The sequence below is a fragment of the Thrips palmi genome, unplaced genomic scaffold (assembly GCF_012932325.1).
Source record: "Thrips palmi isolate BJ-2018 unplaced genomic scaffold, TpBJ-2018v1 HiC_scaffold_18, whole genome shotgun sequence".
NCBI lineage: Eukaryota > Metazoa > Arthropoda > Insecta > Thysanoptera > Thripidae > Thrips > Thrips palmi.
Genome location: NW_023144627.1, coordinates 17,078,057 through 17,100,179, shown reverse-complemented (window position 1 = coordinate 17,100,179; position 22,123 = coordinate 17,078,057). Strand labels below are relative to the sequence as shown.

At 48.9% G+C, this 22,123-nt stretch overlaps 2 protein-coding genes across 14 annotated transcripts in view; one reads left to right on the top strand and one right to left on the bottom strand.

Moving 5' to 3' along the window:
* The first annotated feature begins 496 nt into the window (after positions 1-496).
* Positions 497-14,901, top strand: LOC117645562 (glycogen debranching enzyme). Of its 4 annotated transcripts, none has more exons than XM_034385850.1 (25): positions 497-691; positions 6,094-6,268; positions 6,533-6,758; positions 6,826-7,054; positions 7,148-7,743; positions 7,827-8,039; positions 8,142-8,336; positions 8,416-8,545; positions 8,627-8,750; positions 8,829-9,094; positions 9,177-9,329; positions 9,407-9,609; positions 9,699-9,905; positions 9,986-10,218; positions 10,291-10,380; positions 10,459-10,636; positions 10,719-10,891; positions 10,973-11,153; positions 11,233-11,380; positions 11,467-11,614; positions 11,708-11,923; positions 12,024-12,232; positions 12,314-12,499; positions 12,600-12,836; positions 12,923-14,901. In XM_034385850.1, the coding sequence occupies exons 2-25, from the start codon at positions 6,106-6,108 to the stop codon at positions 12,965-12,967; spliced, it is 4,749 nt and encodes a 1,582-aa protein (XP_034241741.1). In that variant the 5' UTR covers positions 497-691; positions 6,094-6,105; the 3' UTR covers positions 12,968-14,901. The 4 variants fall into 4 exon arrangements, with proteins under 4 accessions (XP_034241741.1, XP_034241740.1, XP_034241742.1 ...); XM_034385852.1 differs by having other exon boundaries at positions 498-691; positions 6,847-7,054; XM_034385849.1 differs by having other exon boundaries at positions 6,847-7,054; positions 9,986-10,380.
* A 383-nt stretch (positions 14,902-15,284) lies between these two features.
* Positions 15,285-22,123, bottom strand: part of LOC117645563 (protein groucho-like) — a 34,107-nt gene continuing 27,268 nt past the window's right edge. For all 10 annotated transcript variants that reach the window (XM_034385863.1, XM_034385856.1, XM_034385854.1 and 7 more), the window contains 10 exons: positions 19,732-19,830; positions 19,267-19,320; positions 19,066-19,157; positions 18,790-18,956; positions 18,502-18,697; positions 18,156-18,405; positions 17,885-18,064; positions 17,591-17,806; positions 17,277-17,504; positions 15,285-17,173 (listed from right to left, as the gene is read on the bottom strand). In XM_034385863.1, the coding sequence (XP_034241754.1) occupies positions 17,066-17,173; positions 17,277-17,504; positions 17,591-17,806; positions 17,885-18,064; positions 18,156-18,405; positions 18,502-18,697; positions 18,790-18,956; positions 19,066-19,157; positions 19,267-19,320; positions 19,732-19,830 (1,590 nt within the window). In that variant the 3' untranslated portion in view covers positions 15,285-17,065. The remainder of the gene's footprint in view (positions 17,174-17,276; positions 17,505-17,590; positions 17,807-17,884; positions 18,065-18,155; positions 18,406-18,501; positions 18,698-18,789; positions 18,957-19,065; positions 19,158-19,266; positions 19,321-19,731; positions 19,831-22,123) is intronic.

Here is a 22,123-nt window from a genome sequence, read left to right as displayed (position 1 = left end):
GTTCTTTTAATTCAATATTTCCTTGTCCCGAAAAGTAATGTCAGTCAAATGTGATTAAGCCAGCCGTTTCGTTCTAACCTATAAATAACTCTAAATCAAATAGGAACTTTCTACTGCGTATCATATGAATCGTTCAATGAATTAAATTAATCAACAATTTGGGAGAAAATTTAAATGACAATCATTCAAACAAATTTAAAGAGAGGTTTACGCCGTTGGCACGAGAGACTGTAGCAGAAGACGCTTGTTTTTATTTACTCAACTTAGCCAATGTACTGATGCAGAAAAGAAGCAAGATATTCAACAGACTGGTAGCGCTGGTAGCTTAGATGAACTATAAAAATTTGAGAGAATAAAATGAAAAATACTAAAAGAGGCCTTTATTGACACGCAAAGAAGTCTTAAATAAAAGGAAGAGTGCGACCATAGCTTTACACGTTGACTAACCTGCTTGAGAGATGAAGGCAGTGAGCGACGCGCTTTGAAGGCGGTGGAGCTTTCTGCTAGAGACAGAAACAAGTGTGACCGCGGCTGACCTTCATTTGAAACTTCAAAACAGCTGCATTTCGGAGTTTTGCGTTTGACGCGCACCGGGGACAGTGCGTGTGTCATGCGTGCAGAAGCCGGCAGTGTCTGCAGCTTGTCCTCATAACCTCCCGGCCACCTTCTCTCACATCCCGCACCCAATCAGGTACGTTTTGTCGAGGTTATAAATGAAGCTCTTGCCCGAGCGAATCGCTTCAAGAGGTTCTCCTCGGCCCTTTTGCGGCTGTTTCGCTCTCTGTCTCTCTCGCTCGTGACGAACTTGGTGCGGAGCAGACTCGTTCTGTCCCTGGCACCCTTGAGCCTTGAAAGGCGCGCCCTGTTTGTTGGCCCTTTGACTGCAGTGTGTCAAGCCAGCCCTGCGGACACCGTTGTCATAGTTTCGGCGAGCGTGACACTGTGACAGAGACGGGTTATTCGAGTAGTGCCACCGGTAGCGGCGCTGGAGGGAAGCAGGTGTGACGAGGTCCTGTTTCCACTCTGGGCGGCCAGTCCAGGGGGCAGTCCAGCCCATTCACTCTCTCCCTTCCTGCACCTTTGTTTACTTGCTGTCAACCACCAACTTCCTTTCCCTGTGTCTCTTCCACTTGCGGTTTTGTTTTACCATTGATTCCATGGCATGAGGGGAGTCTTTATCGGCAGACTAAATTTTATGTACAGTACTTCTTATGGTAGAGGTTGTCGGCAACCATTTCGTACATTAGTCAAGCATGTTTGCATAGCATGCCTGACAACAACGGAACCACTTTTTGTCAAAATTTCAAGTAGCTTTTTGCTGGTTTTGTCATGGTCCCGTTAACAATAATTTTTCTACCCATTAGATAGTGGTTCCAAGACACGTAGGACTGCCTGCCCTGCTTCCTAGTGTCTCACAACAACTCCTTGGCTGGGAGCCAGCAGACTGATTCTGAGAGTCGTCTTCGTCGCACTGTCTCTCTCGCACTCATGGGGCGTCCCGTGTAGGTGCGAGAGAGACAGGGCGACGAAGACGACTCTCGGAATGAGTCTCTGCAGCAAGGCTGAGGCTGCAGCTTGCACGTGGACCGTGAACTTGGGCGCTTTTCCGCGCTCCCATCGGCCTTGCGTGCTACTCCGTGGTCTCGCGGGGCGCCCCGTGTGGGTGCGAGAGAGACAGAGCGACTGCTGGGAATCAGCTTACAGGTGGACCCTAGTGGACCCCATGGCCGTGGCGCGCGTGGCGTGTCCTTGGAAGGGAGTGGCGGTCGTCGTGGACCCATTGTGGGTCCTGGCCATGACCGTAAACCCGTATCTCCCGGCAGAGTCGTGAAGAAGTTACAGCCGGCGGGGGTCCGATTTGAACCGAGTGCGTCCATCTGTCCTCTGCCGCCTTATTCCGATCGTTTCGTCGCTCTGTCTCTCTGGCGACGAAACTATCCTTCGGGACCAGCTGTCCCAGCGTCTTGGACGTGCCGCGGCACATCTCGCACGGACGGACAGCAGACTGGTTTTGTTGAGGCCGACGAAGGCGACTCTCGGAGTCAGTCTATGGCTCAACCGGCGCGCATCCAGGGGGAGGCGATTGTCCTTTTGCCCCCCACTGGATCCGCGCCTGACCGCGGCACTCGGTCAAGTTCGGGTCGCGGCCGGCCGGCGGTGCGCTACACTGTGCACGCACAGCCGTCTCGCGGGAACGCGGCGGTGACCCGACCGCGGCTCATTCCGAACAGTTCGCTCGTCGCGCTGTCTCGCTCGCACTCGCTCGCACTCGCCGGCCGCGAGAGAGACAGCCTGCTGGCGTCCCGCGACCCTCGCGCCTCGCGCCTCGCAGGCCCTAGGCAGGCCCGACCCGCGTGAGCCGCGCGAGGAGGTCCGCGTCGAACCGCGCCTTCCCAAATCGGGGCGCCCCGTCCGCCCGTCCGGCGGCGTGTCCCTGCAGTCCGGCCGCTCCACCGCGCCCGAGCACGCCGTCGAACGCATCGTCGAGCACGCCGTCGAACGCGTCGTCGAGCACGCCGTCGAGCACGCCGTCGAGCACGCCGTCGAGCACGCCGTCGAGCACGTCGTCGAGCACGTCACGGCGCCACGCCCGGCGGGCTGCAGCGCTGCACCGCGTGTCGAAACCGCGCCGCAAGTATCGAAACGAGGAAACGGGAATGATAACGAGATATAGCTGCTGACCTGGCCGATGGAGGACGACGGGGGTGACCACCAGGGCCGCGAGGGCCGCGAGGGCCGCGCGCTGGGGGAGCTGTGGCGGGCCTTGGCCGCCATTCGACAGACGCTCTTGAGGTCGGCGGCGCTGGTCGTCTTCTGGTCCAAGAGCCTGTACGCCATGGTGCACTACTCGGCCTCCGCGGGGGCTGTGGGCCCCGCCAGCTCCGCCCCCGACGCGGCCTCGCCTCCGCGCCCCGCCAGCCCCGCCGCCCCCGAGGAGTCGGTGAGTGAGGAGTGCGTGCCGCCACTCCGCGTTGCAGGTCTACTCCGATGTAGGCGTGGATCCAGGGTTGGGGAGAGCGTCGCCCTCGCAGTGGACCAGAAGACCAGTGGAGGCGACTTAGGTTGGTCATTTTCACCAACTTCCTGTCCGAATTCCGTGGCTTGGCTTGGCGTGGCCTGGCCACCTGAGCCGCCACAGAGTGACAGAGCAGCCACTCTTGCCAAATTTCGCCACCGTTTTATGCTTCCTCGGCGGTGGTGGTGTCGCTTACAGGTGCCAGTACACGTGTTCGCGGCCGTAACGCTATACTGAGGCCGCTGTCACGCTACGACGCCGTCCCCGTCGCACCCGCCTGCCGGCCGGAGTCGGTCGGGTGGCTGTCGCTGCAGACTGATTCCGAGAGTCGTTTACGTCGCTCTGTCTCTCTCGCACCTATGCGGGACGCCCCACGAGTGCGAGAGAGACAGAGCGACGGAAACGACTCTCGGAATGAGTCTGGTGCTGGCGGCGTCCTTGGGCGCGTAGGACGCCAGCAACGCCGTCGCGGCGTGGACACTGTCCGCGCCACTTGCACCGCGCACACCACTGAACCTGCCCAGGCCACTTTTCGAGAGCACGGCTTTGATATTGCCTAGTGGGCAGTCTGAGGTCGGCGACCCTTTCGACACTGGTGCGTCGTGGGAGTTTTTGCCTACTTGTGTGGCAACGCCGGGCACGCGGACTGTGGGGCGCCAGCGAGCGCCAGGCTGCGCTAGGCCGGGCTGGGTCGCGTATCGATGGTATTGGCTGCCTGTGCCTGGCTTGCCATAGGTCAAGGCGTCAAGGCTGGCCAGTCTTATCGCGAGGGGACACTTGCCGGGACCTTGAGGCTCGCCTTGCGGCGTGACGCGGCGCGGACGCGGTGACATCGGTGTGCACGACGGCCGCGGCTGCCCAGCCCACGCCACGGCCGGCCAACCTGTCGAGTCCGCGCCGTGCCAAATAAGTAGGCAAACAATCCCACGATGCACTGAGAGCGCCGTGCAGCTAGGCAACATCTCGCTGTGCGGTGCAGCGGTGAGCGGCGGGCGTGCCTACCTGGAGCCGCTCAGGCGCTCAGCCCGTCCCGGTCGTCCCTTTTACGGCGACTAGATTGGACACAGTGGCCGCCCAAAGTCAGCAAAATCAGCAAATTTCCGAGATTCGACCACTTTTTGACCAACTTGGTCGGAAAATCGTTGCGGTCAAAGCCAAAATCGTTGTGGTCAACGTCTTCCCGATACAGGGCATGAAAGAGTAGGGTCTTAAGAATACTAGGACGTCGAGGGAGGCCTTTTACGGCGACTAGATTGGACACAGTGGCCGCCCAAAGTCAGCAAAATCAGCAAATTTCCGAGATTCGACCACTTTTTGACCAACTTGGTCGGAAAATCGTTGCGGTCAAAGCCAAAATCGTTGTGGTCAACGTCTTCCCGATCCAGGGCATGAAAGAGTAGGGTCTTAAGAATACTAGGACGTCGAGGGAGGCCACTAAAAATTTGTTGTTTTTTATTTGAAATATTTAACTCGTGTTGGGCGGTGCAGCCGCCGTCTAGGTTTCATGTACACGCGAGAAGTGGCGGCGGCGTTGTGTTTCGCTTTGTGTCGTCGGCTGCCTTGGCCCACCCCGCCCCTGCAGCCTGCCTGCAGCTCGGCCTGCCCCGGGGAAGGTCGGCGTGACCCTGCCGTCTCTCTCGCACCCTTTAGGGACGCCCCATGAGTGCGAGAGAGACGGAGCGACGGAAGCAGAGCTCGGAATGAGTCTCGCGGGCTGGTGGTGCCTGGTGGGCAGGTGGCCGTCCTGCGCGCCCTCCGCGCCCTGTCAGTCCGCCAGTGTCCAGCGAGACGCGCCCGACGCGCCACTGCCAAGGCAAGCCGCGGACGACATGGACTTTGTAAGTCGCACCACACGCGTAGTTCAGTGTTATTAGTACTGCTCCGCCCAGAGTATGATCCGCGTGGATCATCGCCGCTTTGTTGTTGTTGTTGCTGCTGCGGCTTTGCGCCACGCGGATGTTACATGTGCGGCGCCGATAGCATTCGCTGTCGTTACAGCACCGCGGTGGACTGCTTCACGCTTTATGTGTGCCGAGTGCTGCGACGGGCGTATCGCATTCAGCGCGCGACGCACGGAGATCGGAAGTCGGTTTCAAAGTTGAGCTACCTTACTGCTCTGAGCGTGTGCCTCCAAATTCGGGCATGCACTCCAACAGGCGCAGAGGGCTGGGCGTCCCGTAGGTGCGAGAGCGAGTGCGAGAGAGATGGAGCTTCCGAACTGACCCGCACGCCGCGGGCTCAATCGCCGTGTCTCCCCCAGCAGGCTGATTCCTAACGGCACCACGTCGCTCTGCCTCTCTCTCACTCACTCATGGGGCGTTCCGCATGGGTGCGAGAGAGACGAGAGCACTATTTGGGATCGGCTCACAGGCCCGGAGGAGCCCGGAGATAAGCCAGTCCGAGAGCGGCGGCCGTACATTGGCTGGATAGAGATAGAAGTGGGCTGGATAGAGATAGAAGCGGTGCAAGACGGACACGACCCAATATAATGTGATAGGGTTTTGGTCGGATAGAGGCCTCTATGCTTCGAGATGCGCCCAATGCCACCCCTCGGCAGGTCGTGGGCAATCACAGTGTGTGGCCCGCCAGCTCGATTGCCGGGCCACTGGAACATAAAGTCGGGGCGGGTTGCCGCCTCGAGCAGTCGTGGACGGGTGACTGTCCGCTGCGCTCCTCTGCGTCCGCAGTGGTTAGTTCCTTAGTGGTTCCTGTCGGACTCTGAGGCGTGCGTCGGATATCTGTGTGGAGAACGAACTGTGTCTGTGAGTTTGTGATTTTGCGACGAAAACTATTCATAAATTTGTCACCAGCTTGTCAGCCTGTTCAAAGAGGTGTACGAGTGGCGCAGCCGGGGGCCTCGGTGGGTGGTTTGGTGAAACAACGCATTTTGCCTACCTTCCCGGCGGCTACTTAGGAAGCCAGAGGAGGTCCATTGTGTCCGTGGTCCCGCGATAGAACTTTACAGACTTGTTTGGAGGTTACTTGAACGTACCCGTGGTGCCCTGTGCACTCACGCCGCAGCCAGTGTTGTCCATTTTCCATGTCCTTTTTTGACGGTGGTCCTGCTTGTGTTGCAGCCCGTGAGGAGGATGTCGCTGCGCAAGGCGAGCACCCCGTCGGCCGTGGGCCCCGTCGGGGCTGTGGTGGGGGCGCTGGGCGCCGGGAGCAGCCCCCAGGGCCGGCCGGAGGTCCGCGTCCTCACCCTCAACGACGGCGAGCACCAGGACTCGACGCTGTACCGCCTGCAGAAAGGTAGGGCCACTACGCCACTACGTCTCTCAACAAGGCGGATGCATAGACGGGTTCTGGGGGGCGGTCCAGCAGGCTGGAGGTAGACGCGTGTTTAGAGCTCCAGAGTCGCAAAATGGGACTCGAACCGAACGTGTGACCCCACCAATGGATCGGTCTCCGAACGAGGAATCCTTTGGTGGGGTCACACGTTCGATTCGAGTCCCATTTAGCGACTCTGGAGCTCTAAACACGCGTTGCTGGTGTCTGAGGGAAGTCCCGCCGCAGGATGGCTGCTGCAGTTCCGGCTCGGCCCGTCCCTGCTGGGCCGGCGCGTGACGCTGCACTGCAACCACCCCGCCAGCGCCGACGAGGACTTCAGCCGCACGCGCTACCGCGTGGTGCAGTGGCAGAGCGACTCCGCCAACGCGTCCAAGGACGACACGGCCAAGTACGGCGAGGTGCCCATCCGCAGGGCGGGCTCCTTCCGCTACTACTTCACCTACGACGAGGGGTAAGTCATCGCCAGTCATCGCCATTGTGCGCTGGAAGCAAGTGTCAAAGTGTAAAAGTTCCAGCAGTGTACCTGCTTCAACTTGTAGGAAAGACGCGGACCGCAAGGGCTCCGGCTACTTCACCGTGGACCCCGTGCTGACGTGCGGGCCGGACCTGGAGACGCCCTTGCCGCTGGACAGCGTGCAGTGCCAGACCGTGCTGTCCAAGCTGCTGGGGCCCATCCCCACCTGGGAGGCCAAGCTGCGCGTCGCCAAGGAGAGCGGCTACAACATGGTGCACTTCACCCCCATCCAGGTAAGGCTGGCCCGGCTGGACCGGGTGGACAAGCAGCGGTGGATCCAGTTTCTATTTTTTTGTTGAGCACTCATGGGACCCTCTTTGCCGCAGGAACTGGGGGGCTCCAACTCTGCATACAGTCTCAGCGACCAGCTCAAGCTGAATCCCAAGTTTGATTTCGATGGCAAGACTGCAGACATAAGTGATGTGGAAGCCATCACTGACAAGATGCGTCGCGACTGGAAGGTTTTGAGCATCTGTGATATTGTTTTGAATCACACTGCCAATGAAAGTCAGTGGCTTCAGATCCACCCAGAAAGCACATACAACCTGATAAACTGCCCTCACCTTCGCCCGGCCTACCTCCTGGATGCTGCCCTTCATCAACTTACTCTTGAGGTGGCTGCTGGCAAGTGGGAACATTCAGGCATCCCTAAGGAAGTCTACACAGAGGATCACCTCCAGGCCATTCGGAGTGCTCTGCATGGCACCTTTCTACCTCGACTGAGGCTCGATGAGTTGTTCTTGATTGACACGAACACTGCAGTCGCTCAGTTTTTGGATGTCGCTCGTACCACTCCTCCATCCCCAAATCCATCTTCATACGAAGATAAACAGAAGGTTCAGATTGAACGTGATGCCCAGTGGACACGCCGCAAGAGCTCTGTCAACATGCAACTGGCTCAGAAGTATTTTAACACGTACCGGTCAGTACATTGAAACCATCCATATTCAGCACCTTTTTATTGTGTTTTACACACTGTGCAATAATTTATTTTCAACTTTTTAGAGGTGACTGCTTTGATGAAGATTCAAGGCTTCGTCGCTGTGGAGAAGACTTCAAGCAGCACATTGAGGGCTTGAACAACATCTGCAAAGAAGCTCTTCACAACCATATCAACTCTGCCATTGAAAATTGCATTGCTGGTATGCGGTACTTCCGTGTGCAGGCTAATGGCCCTCACATTCGTGAAGTTTCTGTAAAAAAACCACTTATAGATAGGTATGTACCAGCAATTTTTGAATTCCATGTTGTTGTTTTTTTGTTTTGTTTTTCGTTTTATGGTTGCAAAACAATAATACTCAATGTCTATTTTTACATTAGGTACTTTACCGACTTTGGAGAACCGAAAAGCTTAGAAGAGCATGAACAACTCATGTATTCAGACAAAGCTTGCTTTATGATGGCTCACAATGGTTGGGTCATGAGCGATGATCCTCTTCGGAACTTTGCTGGACCTGATTCCAATGTGTATCTTCGAAGAGAGTTAATTGCATGGGGAGACAGTGTAAAGCTCAGGTTGAGAGAATATTTTTTTGTCTTGATTTTATATAAAATGTTCATTGAAGAAGCATTACAAATATCTTGTTATTAACAGATTTGGTGAAAAGCCTGAAGATAGTCCATATTTATGGGAGCACATGAAGGCTTACGTTGAGCAAACAGCAAGAGTTTTTGATGGAATTCGCTTGGATAACTGCCATTCTACTCCGATTCCCGTAGCTGAGGTACAGTTAACTTAATTGGGGAAACTTGTTTCTTTAAATGTTGAAACCTGTTCTCATGCGAAAACTTTTTACTTCCCCCAGTACTTACTTGATGCTGCCAGGAAAATTCGACCAGACCTATATGTGGTGGCTGAGCTTTTCACCAACTCAGATGACAAAGACAATACTTTTGTCAACCGTCTTGGAATAACTTCTTTAATTAGAGGTAACTTCTTTAATTTTCATTTTTCATTTGCTTTACTGTTATTTATTTCATATGACACTTAATTTTTGTGCTTTGCAGAGGCAATGTCAGCTTGGGATTCTCATGAGCTAGGCAGGTTGGTGTATCGCTATGGTGGAGAACCTGTTGGCGCCTTCTTGCAGCCTGTGGCTAGGCCCTTGGTCCCTTCCGTGGCACACGCATTGTTCCTTGACTTGTCACATGACAATCCTAGCCCTGTTGACAAGCGCTGTGTGTTTGATCTTCTCCCATCAGCTGCTCTGGTATCAATGGCTTGTTGTGGGAGTGGAAGCAACAGGGGTTATGATCAGCTGGTTCCCCATCACGTAAGTGTAGATAGCTGTAATTTTTGTTTTGAATCCACCTACTCTATTCTGAAGCCGTAACTTTGACTTATTCAATTTACAGATTCATGTTGTTGACGAAAGTCGAGAGTACACTTCATGGACTGATGGGGAAGCCAAAACTCCAGATGAAGTTAATCTGCAGACAGGAATAACAGCAGGAAAGCGAGCTCTGAATAAATTACATTTTGAGCTTGGTCAAGATGGTTTCAGTCAGGTTTGTAGACCTCTGTATTCACAAACTTGCACAAAAATTTCTCTTTCTTTTTTCTATTTTCCTCTTTACAATTTTAGGTGTTTGTGGATCAAATGGATGCTGATGTGGTAGCTGTCACACGCCACAACCCTTCAACCCACCAGTCCGTTATATTAGTAGCCTATACAGCTTTCCACCTACCTGACCCATATTTCTCTCGGAATGGAATGAAGCCACTTACAGTGGAGGGCACAGTCGATGAAGTGATTTTGGAAACAAGCCTAACTCACATTGGCTTCAAGTATGTTATCACCTCTCTATAACTGAGTTCTTTGGTATATCAATTTGTCAACATGTTTAAAATATGGTTTTATTTTATATTTTCTTAAGGGTCAACAATGGGCCAAGGTATGGGCGTCAAGAAAATTTCAAGAAAGACCCTAATAAAATTAATGGATTGAGTGAATATGTTTTGAATCTGAGAGAAAATTTCCCTCTTGGAGAATCAAATGCATTGTCTTTGGGCCACTCTTCTGATCCTGGCATGACTGTTTTGAACTTCAAAGATTTCCAGCCTGGCTCTGTTGTTGCTATCAGGTATGTATATAAAGTGTACTGATACTCTAAGTATAATTTTTGCTTTGTTGGAAGATTTATTACTTATGTATTACCCACAGAGTATCACTGAATGAAAAGGTTCGCCCGGCTATGGACAAACTTCGCAGAATTACATCTGCCTTGTGCTCCTCATCTGGTGACTTTGATTTAGACACAGTAGTTTCTCGCCTGTCTCTTTCTGATTTGAACCGTGCCTTGTATCGGTGCTCAGAAGAGGAGAGAGATGAACCACCCCATGCAGGAACATATGATATTCCTGGCTTTGCTCCTATGGTTTATGCAGGGCTTCAAGGTCTGTTCACAATCGAAATCATTTCCCTCAAGTGCTACTCCCTGGCTTTATTTAATAATTTTTTGCTTGCAGGAATTATGTCTTTGCTCAGTGACATCAGGCCCAAAAATGACCTGGGTCATCCAGTTTGTGGAAATCTTCGCATGGGCAATTGGATGATTGGTGCGTATTACCGTAACAGTTCATCAATTCAGTATATTGCAGATAAAGTAATAATTTTTAATTTTTTTTAAATTTCAGACTTTATGCACGAGCGTTTAAAGCGAAATGCTGGCACTAATGAGTTAGGGCTGTGGTTGGAACGAGCACTTCAACCTGTGAAAGAAATTCCGAGATATCTTGTCCCCCGATATTTTGACGTGATTATTACTAACACCTATCTTGCTCTTATCCAACATGCCTGGAACTCCATGTCAGAGTAAGGTTTTGCCTGTATTGTGCGAAATTGGGGATGACACTTTGATTGACTTTACTTGATTACCTTCTTTTGTGTTTGGCAGCTTTGTGAAGGATGGAAGTACATTCTTGCGCAGTCTTGCCATGGGTTCACTTCAGTGTGGTGGAGTAGTCTACAGTGCACAACTTCCTCAGCTTAGTCCCAATTTATCTCCACCTTTGCCAAATATTCGCAACGGTGACAACCCTCAGCAAGTTTTCACAACTCTCTCAGCAGGTACATTTTAAAGAACTCTTTCTCAATTCAAAAATGTGTGGTAAAAAAAAAAGAATGTTAATTACATTTTTCCATTATCAGGGCTTCCTCACTTTTCCACTGGGTACATGAGGAATTGGGGAAGAGATACTTTCATTGCCCTGAGAGGTCTCTTCCTGTTGACTGGACGGTATCAAGAAACAAGGTATCATATCTTAGGATATGCAGCTTGTTTGAGGCATGGACTTCTTCCCAACTTGTTGGATGGTGGCAAAAATGCCAGGTATAGTGTCTTTCTTTCTCCATTATGTTTTGGTTTTTGGTTTCACTACTTTATAATTTATTTTTTTTCTAATTTCAAGGTTTAACTGTCGTGATGCTCTTTGGTGGTGGATGTACACTCTGATTTCTTACATTGATCTTGCACCAGATGGTGTGAGTATTTTGAAAGACAAAGTGTCTAGAATTTTCCCCAAAGATGACAGTGAACCACAGGAGCCTGGCAAACATGTAAGTTTACTGTTAAGTTTATACCGTCTTACAAGCTATGAATGCTAGGAAAATAACTTGAATTTTATACGCTTGTACCCTCACAGGATCAGCCACTTCATGACGTAATTCAGGAAGCCATGCAAACCCATTTCCAAGGTCTCATTTTCCGTGAGCGTAATGCTGGCACACGAATTGATGCTCACATGACTGACGAAGGATTCAACAACCAAATTGGAGTTAACCCTGAAAATGGTTTAGTAAAAGTTTCTAGCTGAGCTCATTATATATTAATGCTTTTTTTCTTATTCAAACTAATTAATTTTTTTTTTTTTTTTTAAATGGCAGGTTTTGTTTTTGGTGGAAATGAGTGGAACTGTGGTACATGGATGGATAAAATGGGCTCGAGTGAGAAAGCTCACAATCGTGGCAAGCCTGCAACACCCAGAGATGGAAGTGCGGTTGAACTTGTTGGTCTTAGTAAGATGACAGTCAGATGGCTTGCCAACATGCATGCTCAAGGACACTTCCCATATGAGTCTGTGAACCACACCAACAAAGATGGTTAGTTTACCCTTTGATTCTTCTGTTGATAAACTTGTCCATTTTACTGTAATTATTTTTATTTTCTTATCTTCATATTCATAATTGTGCTCCTCTACAGGCACAGTCACCACTTGGACCTACAAGCAATGGGAGGAGAAAATTTCTCAGAACTTTGAAAAATTCTTCTGGGTGCCTGAAGCACCATGTGCAGGAGAACAAAGACCAGATTTAGTGAACAGGCGTGGTATTTACAAGGATACTTTTGGTGCCTCTCAGCCTTGGACGGATTACCAACTTCGTTGCAACTTCCCAATCGCTTTAGTTGTTGTAAGTCTTTAATTTCCTTTTAAAGCAAGCCTTATCCCCTTTTTTAACTGAACTTGTGCCAATAAAATTAATTTTATTCAGGCACCTGAGATGGTTGATCCAAACCATGCCTGGAAAGCTCTTCAACTGGCAGAAAAGTACTTAATTGGACCACTTGGTATGAAGACTCTGGACCCTAGTGACTGGTCCTATCGTCCAGACTATGATAATAGCAATAGCTCTGAAGATTCTTCTGTAGCTGATGGATTCAACTACCACCAAGGACCGGTAGGTGCCTCTTGAAAATAATATGGATTTATTTTCAAGGTCCCCATGTATTTATTTTGGCTGAACCAAGGTATCTATTCAATGAATGTTTTCCTTCCAGGAATGGGTTTGGCCTGTTGGTTTCTTCTTGAGGGCAAGGTTGCACTTTGCATCTATTGTTGATGGAGGATCACAGTTAGCCCAAACCTTAGCAAACACACGTGCCCTGATGGCCAAGCACTTCTCCGAAATTCAGTCATCACCATGGCGTGGATTACCTGAACTTACCAATCATAATGGCGCATACTGCAAGGACAGCTGTCGAACTCAAGCATGGAGTATGAGTACTTTAATTGAGGTAAGATATCAATCAATATGTTTGTCAAACGTCTTGTCACGGTTGTATTACCAATATATTAAACTAATGTCATTGTTTAATTCTAGGTGTTGTATGATATGGAGAAGCTTGAACAGAAGTCTGAGAACTGACCCTGCTATAAGACGCGTGATGCAGGCTGTCGGTACTTAGGGCATCTCGCGTCTAGCAACCATTGCAGACTTGTCAACTCGCTGCCATTCATCCACCAGAGCTCCTTGGCTGACAACAACTGCCATGTTGCTACCAATGAAAATCATGTAAAAACAAATATTGTTTGCAGAAGTATTCCTCCTGTTCAAGGTAATACTGCTGAAACTGCTGGCACCACACTCTTGTCATTCTGTGAAGCTCTGGCTAGTGACACTCTCAAGCAAGGCCTGAAAGAAGGGCTTAGTCGGACCAATGATTCCTTTTTACTGAAAGTCAAGGTCCCAAAACCTCCACGGCGTCAGAGCCTTTTGCATGGACGTTCAATCAAACAATTTGAACCTAACTGCTGCATAAGTCTTAAAACATCCATCACAGAGGACAGTCATGAGTGTAAGCCACATGTTGAAGAGCTGTCTGCTGGTAAGGGCTTCCGTAATGTAGAAAACGCAAATACTGTAAACACGAAGGGTAATATTGAGTTTGTTGCCTTGAATGTACAAGCCCTCGAACAAATTAATGTTTCGTGTCCCTCTGACATTTTTTATTGTAATGATTGTGATGAGACACCCTCTACAAAAGTGGCTAATGAGATTGTGAGATCTGCCACAGATTTTGATATTAAGTCTAAGAGAAATGGTAATGGGTATAGAAGACCTGGTTATGACCCCTGCAGCATATATGATATAACTGAGTTTCCTTCTGAGGTCACTAATGAACCCTTGACGAGCACTATGCGAAGTGCAAGTGCATCAGGGCATCTCTTGAGTGCCACACCTGCTCCCCAGGTACCTATGGAAATGGTGTCCTTTTTAGAAGAACCTTTACTCCTTGTTGGTCCTAAGCTAGAGTGGGAAGGTCATGTTAATGCAAGAAAAATAAGTAGTGCTAAGAGACGAAAAAGGCAGCATCAAATGACACCACAAGAGCAGAAAAAACTTACACGGGTTGTTATAGGCTATACACTTGCTTTTTTTCTTCTAGTCATTGTCACTTTCTACATAGTGTATTTTGTTTAAATAATTTTATTTGCAAGGTGTTTTGGACAGTGAAAATTTTTACCTTTGTTGTTAAAGATTGTTGCTCTATTTTTGTTCTTGTTGTTAGATTGCTTTGTTGATTGTATTGATCTCCCTCTCTGATTTTAATTCACAAATGTATTTTCTAATGTTGAGAACACTTTTTCAATCGTTTAATTTTTAAAATGTTTCTCCATGGTCAATTGTAATCTTTTTAGTGCCATATTAGAAAATTCTGTTTAAGCTTTTGAAAATTTAATGAAATTCTTCTTCTTCCAGGAATAAGTGTCTTCTCTCACATAAACTATAGCACATTGTTGGCTGTGTTCTACTGCTGTTTTCTAGTGCCATATATTAGTTTTCCCTTTATTAACATTGTCATAAATTGGATGCGGTTTAAATAAGATTCACTGCATCACTCCTTTGGCGCAGTGCAGCAATATGGAGCTTTGTAGTGATTGGTCAAAGGAAAACTTCCTTCATATTTATCATTATTTTTTAATCTGAGAGGCAGCAATACTACAGCTTCTAGATGTTGTTTGTATTTCTGGCGGGTAATAAGTGATATTTTAACTATGTGCCTTAATAGTGCTGACGCCTACTTTTAATTGTCATCTTTTGTATCTTTTTATTATTTATGCTACTAACAGCTATTTGCTCAGTGGCTTTTGCCCATGATCATTATGATTTTGTTTTCATGTTATGTCTGTCTTCTATCCACTGATTTTTCATTTTTGGTTGACAAAGGTCTTGTTTTTCTTGGTCAAAATGTCAGTAATTACTGTGATACTTATACGCAATAATGTTTCATCCCTTCCAGATGATTTAAGCACAAAATTACAATGGAATCAATAATAAACTAATCTGTAATATTTAAACTGTTTTATCCTCAATATTTTACCAGACCCTTATCACAACATGCACTGCACATGTCTTTGAGTGAACGCAGGGACTAGTCAAAACGGTGCGCGACTGGAATGCGTTGACATGCGCCGTGTAGGTAGGCAACCCACCGTCCACACCTCCTTCAACTCAACAAGTGTCACGGAGAAAGTCACTTTCGCCCCCAATAAAATGCACTAAAGACAATTGGGCATGGGGCATCTGTTTCTTAGACCCATAGCAATAAAAAAAAACATTCTAAAGAACTTTAATGATTTTTTTTTTGAGTTCTTTTGCCTGTGTTCAAACATTCACCCAATTGGAGACCATCATAGTGGCATACCAAAGGAGAAAGGGAGGAGAAGGAAAACACATTCAATTTGTTTCAGCATTTTCAATACTACGTTTATTATACATGCAAAAAAATGAGACTTGTCTAATGCACATGATAAACAATTCGCAGTTCATTTGGTACAGAGATGCAGAAAGTAAGTAGCAAGGTGTAACGTGTGTGCATTAGTTGTCAACACCTTTTGCAAGTGTACAAAAATTTGAGTTCACAAATACTATCTATACATAACAAAATGAATAAACAGTTTAAATTTTCATTCATTATTATTATTTGAACAGAATAAGTCCAGCTGCCTTTGCAGGTACAAATTAGATAAGGAGACAAATTTTAACTTCGCAAATGCAGGAAATGATTTATTTTATTTCCTTATCCAGCCAAAGACCGCAGGAGCAATTCACATGGGAGGTTATAGCTTGCCACCAGTCTCAAACACCTTTCCAAAGGCACCTAAGAAAGCAGGACAGTAAAAATCCTTCACGATGATAGGAACTGACAGGACTTGTAACAAATAAGGTACCGGTACTTTTCAATACTTTTTCCAAGAAATAAGATACACCACATTTTCAGATAGATTTAGAAAATATATGTAACAGCAAATACTCACTTTGCTGGGAATCAAAACATAACAATGATTGAAGCAATGTACTACAAAAGGAATACTAGGCCTACATTCATTCTACAGCAAAATCAGCAAAGAAAAAGAGTATGATTTTCATCTACTTAATATAATATCATTCAATGTGTTACCATCACTTATCAATGAGACCTTGGGTAAAGTATTGTTAAAGTACCAAACCAATCAACAAAAAGAAAAACATCTACACAGCACTTTCTGCAAGACAATAATGAAATAACAGCCCAAGAGCCTGAGAACATCTTAATAAATACCAAGAATGACTATCGTGAGATCCCATTCCTTTGTATTCACAAGGAAATTAATGGCTGTGAACTGAAGCAATAATAACATTTAAGAAATTGCATTAATTGTATAAAAATAAATGTGGGAAATACCAGTCTTTAGTATAAATTAATTCTTGCATTTGTGTGAGCAAAATGAAGTCTTACGTAAAACTTGTGCTCAACTAAAGTCTTAAACCATAAATAAAGATCCATTTTCACACTGTGAAAAGAAAAACATAAATGCTCTCAACTGTACCAGACGCAAAACATCTCAAGGAACATAACTAGGGCATATAAAAAGCGCACTGATTTATCTGGCAGGGTTTTGTTTCAACATTGATTCTAGTCGTCTCACAACAATTCATATAGGTGTAAAAAGCTCCAATTAAGACACAAATAAAATTTTCTAAGTCAATTAACAATGTCTTATGTATGCAAACCAGCCAAAATGTAAAGATCATAACATTATTTTTAAGGTTTAAAAAAGTCATCTCAATTCTTTTAATTACTGTACAAGTACTATCAACAATTTGCACTCCTAATGAGGCAAATGGAGCACAATTGGTCATGAGCAAAGTGCGTGGCAGAAAAGCATAACTGTAAGTCAAGTGTAACTGCACCACAAGCACATTCATTACTCACTCATACTCATAATAACACATTTATGCTTACACATACATACACACACTCACTGAGATATCACAGAACAGGTCAAACCTGGACAATCAACGATGCACCATCTGTCAAAAGATTTATGCCAAGGTATGCTTGCTTTAACTAAAATTCCTTGTCTCTCCACATTGAACCCAAGTGTCTTGTCTAATTAACATAGAGAGCTTCACAAGGAGTTACCTAAACTCAATCCTCAATAGCAAGTTCATGAGTGCACAGCACAAACACTAGAAAACTCAGTAGATAACTTCATAGACTGTTGCTTTCTTGTCTCCTGAACCAGTGACAATATACTTGTCATCAGCAGATATGTCACAGCTCAGCACAGATGATGACTCCTTTGACTAAACAGAGAAAAAGAAACAAGGAATAATCATTAGTAAAGTTCATAAAAAAACAAAACATTGACGTTAGAGAGGATTTTATTAGAAGTCGTAAGAAACAAACCTGGAAAATGGAAGCACCGTATGGTGTTCTCCACGCATTGAGAAGGTTGTCCTTTCCAGTTGAAACAAACCACTTTCCGCAGGCAGCGAACCGGAGAGACAGTACACAAGACTCATGCAAATGCAACTGGTACTTGTCCGGTTTAGCAGCATGTAGGACCTCCACATTGGAGTTTTCCATACCAACTGCCAACCACTCTCCACTTGGACAGAACCCTAATGAGAAGATCTGAAACACAGACAAGAAGGACATTGATTTATTTTCGTTCAAAAGTCAGATGTAAAAGTCTAAACAAGAGTGGTGCAAGTCAATACCTGAGAGGAGAAGTCATGCTGCTGCAATTGACGTCCTTCCCGCAAATCCCATGATCGAACAGTATTGTCTAGCCCTCCAGTCCATAACTTTGTACCATCAGGCGATATGTCAATACATGAAGCACCATCTGTGTGTCCTTGGAATTGTCGCACCAGAGACTGATTGTTCAAGTCCCACACTGCAATATTACCGTCAGAGCAACAACTGAAGCAAACCTGGAAATAAAAAGTCATGTGTTAATTACAAGCAGGTTTCCTCAGTTTTCTGATTGACTTGCATCAGGAAAAACATACCTTAGAATCTGGACTAATAGCTAGGGCATAGCAGGCTGGAGCACTGGAGGTGAGTTCAGCCTTAATCCTTGGTGTAGGCGATGCAAGGTCCCATATGCTGAGATTACTTGCCTCACCTCCAACAATCAAAGTTCTTCCGTCCGGCAGAAGTTTTACTGAACGGATATAATTATCTCTTTGCTGTTTCAAAATTTAAAAAAATAAAAGGTAAGTTAAAATCGCTGTGGCATTTCACTTTCATCAGAATACTTCTGTCTCAGATATATCTTACCAAGCAGTCTAATTGTGAAACAGCTGATTTGGAGCCAGGCTGGCTGATGTCCCAGACTTTTACACAACCTTTGCCTCCAGTGTACACATACTTGGTAGGATTTGAGATGGTCACAGCACACACCACCTCTCCATGAGTGAGAGTGTTGATTTGCCTAGCATGTCTAGGAATCCCAGGGCCAATCAAGGCATCAGGGGGAAAAGGAACGGGCTGCATTTGACCTTCCGCACTAACATGGAAGGAGTATGCTCTGGAAAAAAAAAAGAAGCCACATTTAGGTTAAGCACAAAGAGATATTTCCCTCTCGTAATGAAAAGGTTTCATTTTCTTTCTTTTAGGTACTTACGGTTTGCCCCCAGGAATGCCTCCCAGGCCAGGCCCCAGTGGTGCTCTCATTTGTGCATGGGGGTCATAGCCGACAAGGGGAGGGCGGGGGTAATTGTTGAGGGATGGTGGCAGGTTGTTGTGTAGGCCATATGGGGCGCCAGGTCCCTGAAGTACATCATGAGGTCCAGCACCGCCAAGGTAGTGAGGGTATTGACCTGAAAACGCAAATAAATCCATAGAATCGTCTCATCACAAATGATCGGCAACAGTGCACTCTATGTTTGATTGGTCTTGCGCAGAAACTTACCCAGAGCAGAGGGTGGTTTAAGGGGCTTCATTCCTCCAGCCGCAGAGTTGTTGGCACTTCCTGCACTGGTGGGAGTCACTGACTTAGAGATAGGAGTCGAGGGTTTCTCATTGTCCATTTTCTTGGTGGAGGGAGTGCTTGCATTTGAAGATGTGCCACTGCGAGGACTGTGAAAGGAATTCAAAATAGGAAGTTTAGTTACAGACATCCAATTTGTCAATGTGTTAAGTTTGAAGTAAAGAATACCCAGGGCAGATAAACATGAGGGTGACCTACCTGTGTGGCCCCACATGTTCCTTCTTTGGTGCTAGTTTGTCAATTCCATTCTCTCTAGGTGAAGTGGTTCCATTAGGGGGTGACACAGGGTCCTGCAAATCCAAAAAATTGCAAAGTTAATTTCCTGGACAGCTAATGGCTAAATAGAGAATGAAATATATCTAAAATGGTTGCCAACACAAAATATTCTATGTTATTTACCTCATTAGCATCATCAACTACGAGATCTTGATCACTCTTCTCTCCGTCACTGGCCTGTTAATCAAAAAATAATAATACTATTAGTATAAACGAAATTTTGAGCTAAATTAAAATAAATAAATTCAGCCTCGCGTCACAATGAAAGTTAGGTTTGTTAATCAGATGACCAATGCATAATTTTGCAAAGCAGCTCATGAGTTCAGAGCTCGGGTCATATATGAATGAGCAATCAGCTAAGTGGAAGTCCTCTCACATTAGTTATGATAATTGAATAACCAGTGTAACATCCACTCTGAAGCTAGCAAAACAGGGCACCTCCCTGTCAGTAACTTTTTGTGCATGTAATGTTTGGGCAGAAGCGGCTTGGTGCGAAACAAAAATAAAAAGCAACCATGTAAAATATGCTTTTATTGTTTAAAAAAAAAAAAAAAAACTTAACAAGTATCACCAACGAACAAAACTTACATGACCATCTTTCTCTTCCTTTTTCATCTTCTTGTGCTCTGGCTCCACAGGACTTCTTGGTCTGTACTTTTCCCTCTCGGCAGGAGAGATTGAGTTACGCTGCAACAGACAAGGCAAACACAAATTTAGAAAAATGAAGCATGGGTGTGTCTCAGAAAGGGGACAGAGCGGAGAGTCGTTCCTCTCTCTCCCTCTTGCACGGTACGCATCATGAGTGCGAGAGAGACAGAGCAACGACAGGACGGCTCCGAGTCCGTCTCCCAAGCTGGCCGCCGCCCCGCCACTGCCGAAGTCCCGAGGGGTGCCTCGCTACTCGCGAACGGACCGTTCTGCGTGATTGCATGCCCTATGCCCTCGTCGGGGCCCTCGTCGGGGCCCTCGTCGGGGCCCTCGTCGGGGCCCTCGTCGGGGCCCTCGTGGAGGCCCTCGTGGAGGCCCTCGTCGACCGGGGCGAGCTTGGCGAGCGCCGAGCACGCCCATCAGCACTTGCTCCATTTGCTGCTCAAGCGGCGCCGAAGGGACGAAGGGGGCGGGGGCAGGGAAAGGGGGTGGGGGCGTGAAAAGCGGCTGGAGAGGGGGAGGGGGGGGGGAGGGGCGTTCAAAGGGGTGGCGAGGCGCGGCCGCACAGGGCACAACGCCGCACCGCGCCGCACCGCGCGAAACCACCCCAAGCAATAAAGCTCTCACTGACTGCGGTGGCGCTGGCTGCCCAGTGGGGTGGGGGCGCCAAAGGGGTGGGGGGAGCGTGGCGAGCAGCCCTATCTGATTAACAATAAATCCCCATTCACTAACAGCGCGCAGCAGCACCACTATCCAAGGGCACGCGGGCGGGCGGGCCGGCCGGACGGACGGCAAAACACACTGACTGGGGCGCCCGGCTAAAACACCCCCCCGAAAAAATGGGAGAGAAAGGCAAAGAAACCAAGAGCGACTTATTCCCCCGTCGGCGACCAAAGTTTATGTAGTAAAACGACGGCCGATCGGCCGAATCGAAGGGAGAAAACGAAAAGGGACGAGGTATAAAAACGACAAAACGCCAGTGTTTGTGACCACAGGGGGGTGGCGCCGCGGCGCCGCGGCGCGGTGGCGGGGGTGGAAGTGGTTGCTCTCGCCCCCGGGGTCTGGCCCCTCACCCCTCGCCCCGCCAGGACCGTCATATATTTTATTCAGTGCCGGTACGCCCCCCCCCCCTTCCCCCACCTCCGGGCTACTCCTCGCCGATCTGCAGTTGCTCCCCTTCCACCCCCAGGCCATGCCCAGGCCCCAGGCAGCCCCGGCAGCGCCAGGCCCGGGGGAGCCAAATTTCAACCAGGACCATTTTTCAAGTCACTGCCGCTGGTGGGGTGGGCCTTGGGTGGGGCCGAGGCGGGGGCCTTGCTAGCCTTGCTAGACCTGGCTGCTGTAAGCTGCCTCGGCTCCAGGCTCCCCCGGGGAAAGAAAGGTGGAGACGCGTGGGCATGGCAGAGAGGGAGGGAGGGGGAGGGAGGGGGAGAGAGGGGGTCAAACGGGGAGCAGGGAAATGGAGAATAAGGAGGCGGAGTGGCAGCCGCCCGACTCGCCCTACTCCACTCCCGCACTCCACTCCGCCCTCTCCACCCGATCGCCGTCTTTCCATTTTATTTCACAATAGATTACACGTTTTCATGGAGGGAAAAGAATTGGGTGCGCTGGGGCGGAGGAGGGTTGGCTAGAGCCGGGCGCGGCCGAGCCGAGCGCAGCAACTCGAGCGAGGAACGGGGTGGAACGGGGCGGAGCGGGGCTGGCGGGCTGGCTGGCGGGGCTTCGTGGCCTGCTAAATTGATTATAAGGCATCGGCAGACTGCAGGGGCGGCGAGGCGAGGCGAGGCGAGGTCGGGGCGAGGCCGTCCGTTCCGTCCAAGGGGCTCTCGGACGTCTGTCGCAATCTATTAGGCATGCGGGGCGAGCGAAGGCAGACCGCACACCCACGCCCCGCGACGCGCCGCCACGCCCCGCCACATCATCAACCGCACCGGGACAGCTAACACGCACACGCCGCCGCGCCAGAGTCCGGACGGTCCGGCCGGACACAACCCCTCTGGTACCCTTTCCGCCACGATCGCCAGCGGAGCGTGTCGCTGACGGCCTGCGGGGGAGTTCCGAGAAACGCGACCTCGTTCCGTCTCTCTCGCACTCATGGGGCGTGCCCGAGGGCGTGCCGGTAGGTGCGACAGAGACGGAGTGGCGAAGTGACGAAGCCCTTGTTCGGAATCGGCCCGCCTCGCCACGAGCATGAGCGGCTCGCTGCGGTCGAGTGGTCGCGCCCCGCCGCCGCGCGCCACCCTCACCTGCAGGCCACCCCACCCCGCCCCACCCCGCCGCACCCTCTAATTGCACCAATCAGGCGGGCCCGGGCGGGCCGACCGGATCGCCG